Raw genomic sequence first — 10,963 nt, forward strand, 5'->3', positions numbered from 1 at the left:
GTTGAATACATGGGTAAAACAAACAAAATAAATTAGAACCAAACAAAGCCAATAAAGAGGAAACGAGTAGCCTATTTATTTCCTAAATGAACAATATTTTATATAATTTTCTGAAGTTGTGGATTCAAAGTGGTTTACAAAGTAACCAAAAATGCTGCCTCTGGCGTCGGAAAATGGACTGTAGGCTACCCTCCTACCGACCGATGCGAGAACGGCTCCAGTTGCCAGAGTTTTTGTGGCTTTTGATTAATTACACCGGAGTGAAACACTTGTCAGCTCTTTGTGTTGCCCGATAAATTAGAGGCTCATGAGACTTTACGCAGTCATTCAGGTGAGGACGCTGCGTGCGCGCGGACATACAGCCTATCCGTAGACGATCTTTCACGCGCAGCACCACGACTGTACATATATTTTTACAACGAGAAAGGGACTAATATTTTACAACGGTACTTTTGCCGAGCTGTGGAGGTTTCCATGCCTTGATGTGCGTTTCTTAGGACAGCACTTGAAACGATAATACAGGTATGATTATAACATTTCAGTAAGTTCTCATGAAAATGCACCTTTACAAGTCTACTTAAAGAGTTGTATTAAAACTGCATGTTCTGATATGATTTAATGTAGCCTAAATCATAACTTAAGGCGTATATTAGGCTGTTTTATTGCTTTGACATTGAATGACTCATGGATATGAGATTTATTTGGGCTCACTTGAGGCAAATGTTCCCATAAAAGTTTTTAACGAGTGTATGAGCTTAAACGTGTTTTTGACGTAGTCTTCAATATTTGCCTATTTAAATGTGTGTTTTTAACGTAGCCCACTATTTTAACCAGGTTAAGGGGTGATTTCAATGGTTGGAAGACAGTCGATCCGTATGGATGGCATTGGTTCTGTGACAGTTATGGATAACAGTCCCGCATCAAGCCCCAGTCCCGACACGCTCTCAGCGGACAGCCGGCGCCCAGAGGCCCTGTCCCACTCCAGGGTGGTCCCGTCTAGTGGCCTCGGTGGCAGAGGGAGACCCGCAGCAGCCAACGCAGCGCGCGAGAGGAGTCGCGTGCAGACGCTCAGGCATGCGTTCCTCGAGCTGCAGAGAACATTACCGTCGGTGCCACCGGACACCAAACTGTCCAAACTCGACGTCTTGATATTGGCAACCACATACATAGCGCATTTAACGAGAACCTTACAAGAGGAAGGGATGGAAGAGGACAACACAAAACAAACTGAAGCTTTGAATTCACTTAAAGGCGATGGCTACTTACATCCAGTGAAAGTAAGTTTTGGTCAATTCTGCTGTTCAGTTATTGGCCTATTTTACCATGAAATAGAAATTTAAAGTAGAAAGTGTTCACATTAGTTTTGAATAGATTGAGGTTTATTATAACAGTTTTTAAAAAAGTGTTTGTATTCACCGTTTTTGTCTTTCAGAAATGGCCAATGCGTTCAAGATTGTATATCGGTGCCACTGGCCAGTTCCTGGGTAACTCGAATGAAAATCAAGGGGCATCTTCATCATCGTCTCAAACATAGCCTATTATTTGCACAAAAGGTTTTTGGAGGTAATGATTTAAAAATGAAGGTTAAAAAAATGTTGTTTTAGTCATTTTGTTGCATAAATTGTCCAGTTGCAGCCTGTAAAATTTTGCTTTACGCTACAAATGAACAGAAATATTTGAACTGATTATTATTATATTGCCATACAGACAGCTGAATAATTGTGCATATTAATATATCCTAATTATTTCAAATATGTAAATAAGATTGAAATATTAATCTTTTGTGTTTTTTAACTGTGGGTTTCTGACTTCTGTTGCTATTTGCAGTTCTGTACTTGTCTGAAATTCCGTGTGTTGGGTTATAATGAGCTGTCATGCTTGAGATGTCGGCTATGCACTTTCTGTTACAACATTTGCACTAAATGCATGTGTGAATAACTTAACATTCGTCATGTGAAGTGGTCTGTCAGAATCGCAACAATAGCATCACCATCCCCTTTCTTCTTTTCACGTGAATAGTATGTGGAATAATAAATAAAACAATTCTTAAACTAAAACTACACTGATCTCAAGTTTATTATCAATTTTCTTATCGATGTTTTTCGATCATTCACAATATGCAATATAATGTGTTCCAAGGTATTTGACATGCACTGAACATTTTAAATAGCCTATCAAAAGATTTAATTATTTTAAACTTTATTTACAGTTAGCCTATATCTCATGCGATGGCAGCATGCTGTGAAGTTTATCATGGAAACATTAAAAAAAACAAAAAAACTTTAAAGCTTAGTCATGACAAATTACTGAAAAGTTGTGGAAGCAATGAATAGTGTTAACTCTGTAAAGCCGTTTTACACCCTCTAAAGAGAAAGGTTATAGCCCCAATTGCACTAGGCCTATTGATCTAAATAAGTAGCCCATATTGCTGACTGGATCATTTTTATCTAAATTGTGGATATTGTTATTAAATAGGGTATAATATATAGTAATATATAATATATATTTTATCGCTTACTATAGCCTATATTGTGTGTGTGTGTGTGTGTGTGTGTGTGTGTGTGTGTGTGTGTGTGTGTGTGTGTGTGTGTGTGTGTGGGCTATTGTGTACTGTAGCCTATCTATTTTAGGTTTGAGTGGCTTCAATGAGCAAGCTTCTTTCATTAAATAAATAAAATTTCAAAAGATTTTTCATTAAACTTTACTGTTTTGGATTGATATCAATACAAACATATGAACATATGCCAGAGTTAAACAGTTTCTGCCGATTTTATTTCTTCACACTAGTCTAGCACATCAGCACGCATGTGCTGGTCCTACAAGGAAGTACTTAAAACGCGAAGTACGCATGCGTCACATCCTTTTCTTCCCGAGAGTGGACTGAGCTGGTCGCACGTTCTGCATGTTGCAGTATAACTTGAGGTAAATGCATTTCAATAGTTGTACTGATGCATTCTTAGTAAAAGTATTGTTGCAGCGATTTGTGGAACTGTTCATGAGGTTATAAGCTCGTTTAGAGATTTTTGCATCCTGGGTTGGCCACGTGGTTGGATCCCACACGTGTTACAAAAAGATTAAGTTACTATACGAATTTGCTACGTCGTTTCGTAGAAGCATCATTAGGCATTAATGACTGGAATTTGACGGATTTGAGCAACTGAGTCAGTCCCGAGCATTTTCATGGATCGCTAGGCACGACTCGCGCTATTTCTCGCATCCATAGACCGTAAAAAAGACTTAATGGTGATGAGTCAGCTCGTTCTGTTGCAAAACAGATCAGCCTAAATGTGTGCTTTTCCTATTAAGCTTTCATGTCTTAAATTGGACGAGTATTAAAAATTGACATTACAATACGTTATGACTTAATTGACTGTATATTTTTATTCATGAGCTATTGAGCAATGATGTGGAGATCTCAAATTACTTTGCTTTAGACTTAACGTTAGTTTGAAGGGTTTATCTTGAGCCCAACGTGAATACAGTAGTTTTGATTGGATGTATTACGTTTCTTTAGGGAACGTATGATCAATATTGTAATGGTGACATGATTTTGTCAAATCCTGTTGTAATCATGACCTATCTTAGAAAAGGTTTTAAGTATCCCATGAGGACTGTTATAAATCATTTTGGCAGGTGGGTGTCCCAGATCTGGTGATAAATTGCTCCTTTGCCATTTGATCTGCTGTCGGCAGGACTGCTCTGTCCGGCATAGGTCTGCTGTCCCTTGTGTGGTCTGGCTGGTTTGGGAATGGTCTTACATGACCTGGATTGGGTAATCAGGGCTTTGATTCACTTGGAGGTGCTGTGGTCTTGGTAAAGGTCCTGACCTTGAGTTGAACTAGCCTTGCCTAGGCCTTTGTGTTTGTGTGTGAGGGTCTACTCTCAAGCTGTGTTACAATGCCTTTTGACCTCTAGATCATCAGTCATCTTTTTGAGGTGGAATTGAGTTTTTCATTTTCCTTTTCCCTCAGTGCTGCTTATTTGAGGCACTAAATCAATAACTGAAATAACATGGGTAATTAGTTCATAACTTCCTGCTGCTTTTGTCATGTTTCTTTACTTAGAAGAATAAGAATCTATCCTTTTTTTCAATCACAGAAGAGGCAGATGAAGATGGCTGCAGCCAGTGGAAAGGATCAATGCAAAGGTAAGAAACTGAATTTGCTAAATTGATTTTTAAAGCTAAAAGATGTGGACAAGATTACTGTGATGTAAAGCGTGTCGGATTGGTTAAACCAAAAGCAATGACTTCGTGTTTTTGCAGTTTACTTTTCATGCCACATTGGGGTACAAAGTCACAAACTGACTATCTGAAGCAGCAGCAGAGCAATTGACTGTTTAGTATGCGAGTAAGGATATATAGCCACCTTCACTTATCCTCACTAGGTTCAAGGATTTCTTCTGGTAAAGGGTGATGAGAAGTGCAGATGGAAGAGAAACTTTATATTTATTTTAGATATACATTGTAAATGAGTTTTTAATGTTTTTCTTTTGTGTGAAATGAGTGTTTGAGGAATGCTTGTTGCCATGATGAGTCACGTTTTGCCGTTTACCCATCAGACCAAATTGGATTGCTGATATTGTGACTATCTGAAGCAACAGCAGAGTTGATTAGCCAGTAGCCTGTTTGAGATTTCACCAGCATTAAATTTGATCTTATTTATCCTCCCAGGTCCAAGGATTCCCCTAGGAAAGGGTGACCTGAGAAGTTCAGATCATATGAAGACTGGCAAGTTCATTTTCATAATTTTTTTTTTTGAGTGCAAAATGTGTATTTTTGAAAATTGCTTGTTACCATGATGATATCACATTTACGCCGTTTACCCATCAGACCAGACTGGGTTGTTGACACTGTGACTATCTGAAGCATGAAGCAACAGCAGAATTGACTACCCAGAACCCCATTTGAGAATACTACAGTATTGATTTTATTCTACCTCCCTTACCAGATCGAAGGACTGAATCTAGAAAATGGTGACATGAAAAATGCAGATGAATGAAGACTGGTTTCTTGTATACTGGTAAATTATATACAATTCATTCTATACTTGATAATGTTACTTTCCATGATGATATCACATTTTCGCCGTTTACCCATCAGACCAGACTGGGTTGTTGACACTGTGACTATCTGAAACCTGAAGCAACAGCAGAATTGAATTGACTACCCAGAACCTTATTTGAGAATACTACAGTATTGATTTTATTCTACCTCCCCCTACCAGATCGAAGGACAAACTAGAAAATGGAGACAGAAGTGCTGATGAATGAAGACTGGTCACTTGTATACTGGTAAATTATATACAATCAATTCTATATTTGATATTAATGTCATTTGCCATGATGAATTCACATATTCGCCGTTTACCCATCAGACCAGACTGGGGTGCTGAAACTGTGACTATCTGAGGACATGTCTTGACTTTAAATGGGCTAAAGCTTAGTTCCTGCTTGTAATACCTTGCTTCATTCCTCTATACAGGTTGCGTAGGTGTGCACAAAATTCAAGATCTGCTTGCGGGATTCTTCCAGTCTAAGGTCCCGCTGGTGCAAGGAGTCCAGGTCATGAAGAGCACAGGGAAACACCGCGTCGGGTGGAAAAACAAGCGCAGAGGCCCCTGCATTCCCAAGACAAACTCTCATTCCCAAACACTCAACACACACAGTAACAGGAGCTTGATCCTAACTTTAAACTAGCAATGAAGTGCTAAAATGTGAATGGGTTGTGATCAAATGCACATTGAAATAAATGATCATCAAACTTTCCTGATTTTGTGTTTCTTTACTGAATGTCATTTTAGAATGACTGACTGGGTTTAAAAGTTTTTGTATATTTTAGACTTTAGAAATAAATAAAATGAGAACTAACCATGTTTTAGGGTGACTGAACTCTCGCACAGCAGTACTGCAATGACTGCATCTTCCTCCAGAACTTGCTCTCTCAGACTGAGTTTAGCATGAGCCTGGGCCAGAGAAATCCTAACAGAACCAGTAAACAATTTCAGTTGTGTATGAAATGGTTACATTTTTAAATCTATTTGTGGTGTGACTGCTTGTTTTACAGAAGTAGTTTGGATTCTTTATGCTTTATCCCCCCCCCCCCCCCTTTTTTAACCAGTTGTTGGTGTACAGATGTCTTCCATATATCTCTAAATAAACTATCAAAGAATTTACACAACTCTGTTTGCTGACAATCTGTTGGAAATGGGGAAGTGCTTAATTTGCAATATAACTGCTCCATCTAGTGGTCTAAGGCTTTATAAAGAAGAGTTGCCGTTATGTAGCTTTCTTTTTAAATCGGTTCAAATGCTGCTGCAAACTGTTAATTTTGTAGTGCTTACAGCAGTTTGACAGAAGTGACGGAGGATCTCTGTGTTGAGTCTGAGCGAACTCTGCGACTGGCCATGTAATAGCCATGGATCATCCTTTCCGCCTCAGGGCTCATGTCCACCTTCAGCTCCCTTGCATGAGCCAAGAGCTATAAGATATTCAAGTGTGGAAAAACAGGCTATTTTCATGTAACTAAGTCTAACCTTATGTACATAAATCTTTAACATTTCAAACTAGAAAACCGAAAAAGAAACAGCAGTCCAAATGCAGTGTTATACTGTACACTACCGGCCAAAAGTTAAGAATTAATATTTTTTAAAAGAAACCTTTTATGTTCACCAAAGCTGAATGGCTGTGTGAGCGCTTTACAAGTTGAAATCTTGTACTTATGGTAATTACGATATGATGTGAATGCAACTTTATTACAATTTAAAGGAGTTCCGATCCCTTTTGACCGATAGTGTATTATTGACAGACCTCTTTGTAGTCTTGTGTGGTAAACTGCATGCATGCTGGGTAAAGGGGTTCTCCTGGGCACATGGCCTGTCTCAGGGTATGCACTGTCATGGACAGAAGTGGATGATTGCCGCTTGTTTCTCTACACTGGACTACGAGTCCAAATGCCCCTGCAAGTTGAAGGGGAACTGAGCCCATTTCCTGCATTTATAAAAAAAATCATAATCACTATAAAATAAGCAGATGCTGTAAAACCATGACTTCTTTAAATATTTACTGATGTAGTAATATAAAATAACACTAAGTCATTTTTTACACAATTTGGAGTAACCGAGGGTGCGGTTCAGCAACTGGTACAAATTAGCACAATGAGGAACTCTCCTAAAATAGATGGCATTGTCTCTGGTTCCTGTTCCCAAATACAGAAAAAGGCGGGGTCATCTGTGAAGCATTCCAGCATTCCTTCTAATCAGTCTTTTGGTATGTACAGCTTGCTTATAAAATTCCCACATTATCATCCCCATCTCATTTCCTGAGGAAAAGCTCCATTTGACTATAATAAGATTGGATATGAACCCACCACAGAACCCAGCACCACATTATCACATCTGGCTGTCCTCTTGGAGGGGGAAGCAGCATCAGCTAAGGCCCAAAAGTTACACTGGATGGGGAAGGAGAGCTGCTGGTCTATATCATCACCATACTTCTTGGCAGGAATGAAAACAGACACAGTTCTGCTTTCAAGAGCTGAAGGAAAAATAGGTATTTAGGTTTGCTGTGCTTTAATGCATGTACAGTTTTTCATATCTAGCTGTCATCTGCGATAGAAATAATGTTAAACAATTCATTGGCACCAGACTGAAGCATGTCCATCTTGTCTTTCTTGTAGCATGTGAGGTCTCCCAGCAGACAGACTCCTCCAGATGCCAGCAAAGCTGAACCTGCATGGATGTTGGCGGTACCTGCTCCGTGTTCATCTCTAGATAGAGATGCCAACAGCTCTCCTGTCAGCGCATGATGAATGCCTCGTGAGGCCAATGGCAGGCTATATCTCATCAACCTGCCAACGAATAAACACATACTATGCATCATATTTTGATGATCATTATCAAAATGGATATGTGCATTTGATAAAGCTGTACCTATCAATTATAAGACTGTCACTGGTGAGAGCAAGCACATCCAGGTGGTTGGGCGAGTCTGGATTATCTTCAGTTTGCACCAAGCTAAGAAGTAGCCCCAACTTTAATGTGTTGTAGAGTCCCGGTGGGATCACCGGGGAACCGAATGAGTTGGCTACAATGGCAGCGAACCTCCACGGGGAACAGGCCGAGGCTGCCTGCAGGTTCTGGAAGTTGTTGCTAACCAGACAGGAGCCTGTGAGCGGCAGTCAGGAGCAAATGACTTTGACATGCTGTGAATTTGCCTGGCTGTTTTTACACCATCAAAGTCAAAACAAGACCTTACATTTTGGGGTCCATGGTTGGATGCTGCAAGCCTCGACACTCCAAGTTACATTGGGCCACTGGTGCACATGAGCTGGAATCCCCACAACTCGGTACAGATGGCCGATTCTCATGGAGTTACATAGTTCATCTAATTACGTTAAGAGAAACAAAACAATCACAGTTGGGGGCTGGTCTTCACTTATTATTTTGAGCTCACCACCTACACGAATGCCAAAAGAAACACTGCAGGCTCTTTTAAACAATGATTCCACTATGACTTGTAGAAACTAATGAGTGTACCTTACATTTATTAACATGTATGTTCAGTAACTAGAGCCTGGCGTATTGAATTCCAGACTAATACTAGGTCAACACAATATGCTAATACCGTCCAGAGAATCTGTGGCCTCTCCAGTTGGCTAACTGAGAAATATTATTGAAGGAGACAGGAACACCCAATCTAATACTGAAAGACACTGTGAGAGGATGTGTTTCGGCAGTTTATGTATTTGAGAGCTCTGATTCAACCTTGTGAAAACCAGGTTAATCAGGCATGACAAGTAACAAACTACCTGGATTATTTCCTAATGGTTGGTTTAAAAGTGAAGTTTATTTGCAATAACATGAGAAAGTAAAAGGGGGTAATTTAGGAAACAAAAAGTGCATTTACCTCTTAGAAAAAGGGTGACAGACTGATATCTCAAGGAAGCAGCATCATGAACTCCCAAAATATCCACTGCTTTTACATGTATGAGCTCAACTAGCTGTTTATCTGTGAATTGAATTAATATATATATATATATCCAATTTTACACATTATAACATTTAGTCTATAAAATAACTGTTTTCTGTTGAACTTAAGTTAAAGTAACATTTAATAACATTATAAATATATTTACTTTCACATTTGATCAATGCATAATGTGTCGTTGCTGAATAAAAAATATATATATATTTTTAAATCATACTGATCACAAACCTGAATGGTAGTGTTTGCAACTATAAAGTTCACTGATTTTTCCCCATGTATCACGTTTATATTTTATATAATATTTCAATATTGTTTTTTTAATTGATGTAGTCTCACCCCCTAAAACACGAGATTTCACATCCTCTTTCAGCGCTGAAGAGCAGAGAAAGCAGGTAAAATCACTTCTAACCGTGGCAGACTCTGTGGCACCCGGTGCATGAACTCTGATATGATGAAACCCTTTAGACAAATTGACAAATTGTGTAGTAGAAAAATAACAAATAATACCCATAAAGTTAATTAGGTTACCTACCACTTGAGCAAGGACATGTCTCTTCTGAGCAAAGAAATCTGGCCCCTTGTGTGTATTTGGTGACACGTGTCATGGCAATTACGAGGCCCTCCAAAGCAAAAGGTCTCATTGGACCATATCCACGAGGAAACTCAGAGAGATCCAAACAATAGTCAGGAAAAGGCGGCAAGTGAGTTGGCTTTAAAACAACATTAACCTACAGAAAAAAGAAAAAAAAATACCTTATGTTTTTTATATTTTTATACACTGATGGCTCTATTATATGATTGTCTAGTGAATTTCAAGAATATCCAAGTCTGTACTCACACATACACTATCAGTCAAAAGTTTGGAATATTTTTTGTCTCTAATGCGCACCAAGCCTGCATTTGTTTGATCAAAAATACTGTAATTTTTTTTATATATATATTGTGACATTTTATTACAATTTAAAGAATTATTTATTCCTGTGATGGGAACACTGAATATTAGCAGCCATTACTCCAGTCTTCAGTGCCACATGATCCTTCAGAAATCATTCTATGCTGATTTGCAAAACATTTTTTAATATTATCAATGTTGAAAACAGTTGCTGCTTAATAGTTAAAAAACATTAAAAACTTTTGACCAGTAGTGAACACATAAACAAATATAAGTGAAATGTGAATTTAAGCTGTTCCTTACCTGGCTTTCTGTTTCTATGTGGTCAATAAGTGACAGAGTTTTTATAGACAGATAACAAACCTGAAAAATAACCACTGCATTTTCATTTGTTTGAAATATAGAGTAGTTTCTAAATGTAAATATCAATGTGGTTTGTTAAGCACAATACACAACACGACATTGTTTCTTTGTTCACCTACAGGAAACTGTAGCTGGGAGAAAATGCATGGCTATGCCACTTTGGATAAGCAAACGTGAGGTAACTGACTAAGAAGTTGGGTATTTTGTATATTTCATTTGTGCAACTCACTGACTGAAAGAGTGAAACAGCTCTGAGAGGGTCGTGTAGTATACAGTCTCCCAGTGGGGCGTCGAGCTCAAGCATATCTGAGGGACTTACATCAAAACTGAACCGATACACGGCCCCCATCTGCTGTGCACCTGAAAGACATTTAACGTTACCCCCCTTTCAACAGTTATGGATATAATAATAATAACATAAAATGTAATGATTAATCTAAAACGTCACATAAAAACGGATGTGGACACTGTATGTGTCACGTGCACGAGCTCCTGTCCACTGAGGGAAACTACTAGATGCATTTAAACCGCTAATAATGCTCCCAAACTTTATAAACAAACCTTTAAAGACATTACAGTCTTCAATGAGTTTACGCAGTCCACCACTTCTATCTAAATAAATTACTATTGCTTCTTTTAAAGAGAGTAGACTATCCATATCTCCGCTCGGCAGTTGGGCGAGATGCTAGACATCAATATTATATATGCAAATGAGATGTATCA

The 10,963-nt window shown here is 38.6% G+C and overlaps 2 protein-coding genes and 1 long non-coding RNA gene across 4 annotated transcripts; 2 read left to right on the top strand and 1 right to left on the bottom strand.

Moving 5' to 3' along the window:
- Positions 1-851: 851 nt before the first annotated feature.
- On the top strand, positions 852-1,534 carry tcf24 (transcription factor 24; the record flags this gene model as incomplete). Its single annotated transcript, XM_081353290.1, has 2 exons — positions 852-1,277; positions 1,433-1,534. 2 exons carry the CDS (start codon positions 852-854, stop codon positions 1,532-1,534), a joined length of 528 nt encoding a protein of 175 aa, XP_081209416.1.
- A 1,324-nt stretch (positions 1,535-2,858) lies between these two features.
- Positions 2,859-5,765, top strand: LOC308682737. Of its 2 annotated transcripts, none has more exons than XR_014029186.1 (6): positions 2,859-2,922; positions 4,099-4,147; positions 4,673-4,729; positions 4,950-5,021; positions 5,226-5,292; positions 5,483-5,765. It is a non-coding gene; the product is annotated as an uncharacterized lncRNA (long non-coding RNA). The 2 variants fall into 2 exon arrangements; XR_014029187.1 differs by having other exon boundaries at positions 2,860-2,922; positions 4,832-5,021.
- mcmdc2 (minichromosome maintenance domain containing 2) lies at positions 5,467-10,946 on the bottom strand (the record flags this gene model as incomplete). Its single annotated transcript, XM_081352628.1, has 14 exons — positions 10,802-10,946; positions 10,470-10,600; positions 10,181-10,240; positions 9,518-9,713; positions 9,322-9,444; positions 8,905-9,006; positions 8,254-8,382; positions 7,929-8,163; positions 7,641-7,846; positions 7,367-7,533; positions 6,808-6,987; positions 6,342-6,478; positions 5,870-5,979; positions 5,467-5,618 (listed from the first exon to the last, which is right to left on the bottom strand). The coding sequence occupies exons 1-14, from the start codon at positions 10,896-10,898 to the stop codon at positions 5,467-5,469; spliced, it is 2,025 nt and encodes a 674-aa protein (XP_081208754.1). The 5' UTR covers positions 10,899-10,946.
- Between the last annotated feature and the right edge of the window lie 17 nt (positions 10,947-10,963).

This window comes from Scardinius erythrophthalmus (assembly GCF_964197995.2).
Source record: "Scardinius erythrophthalmus genome assembly, chromosome: 22".
Classification (NCBI taxonomy): Eukaryota; Metazoa; Chordata; class Actinopteri; order Cypriniformes; family Leuciscidae; genus Scardinius; species Scardinius erythrophthalmus.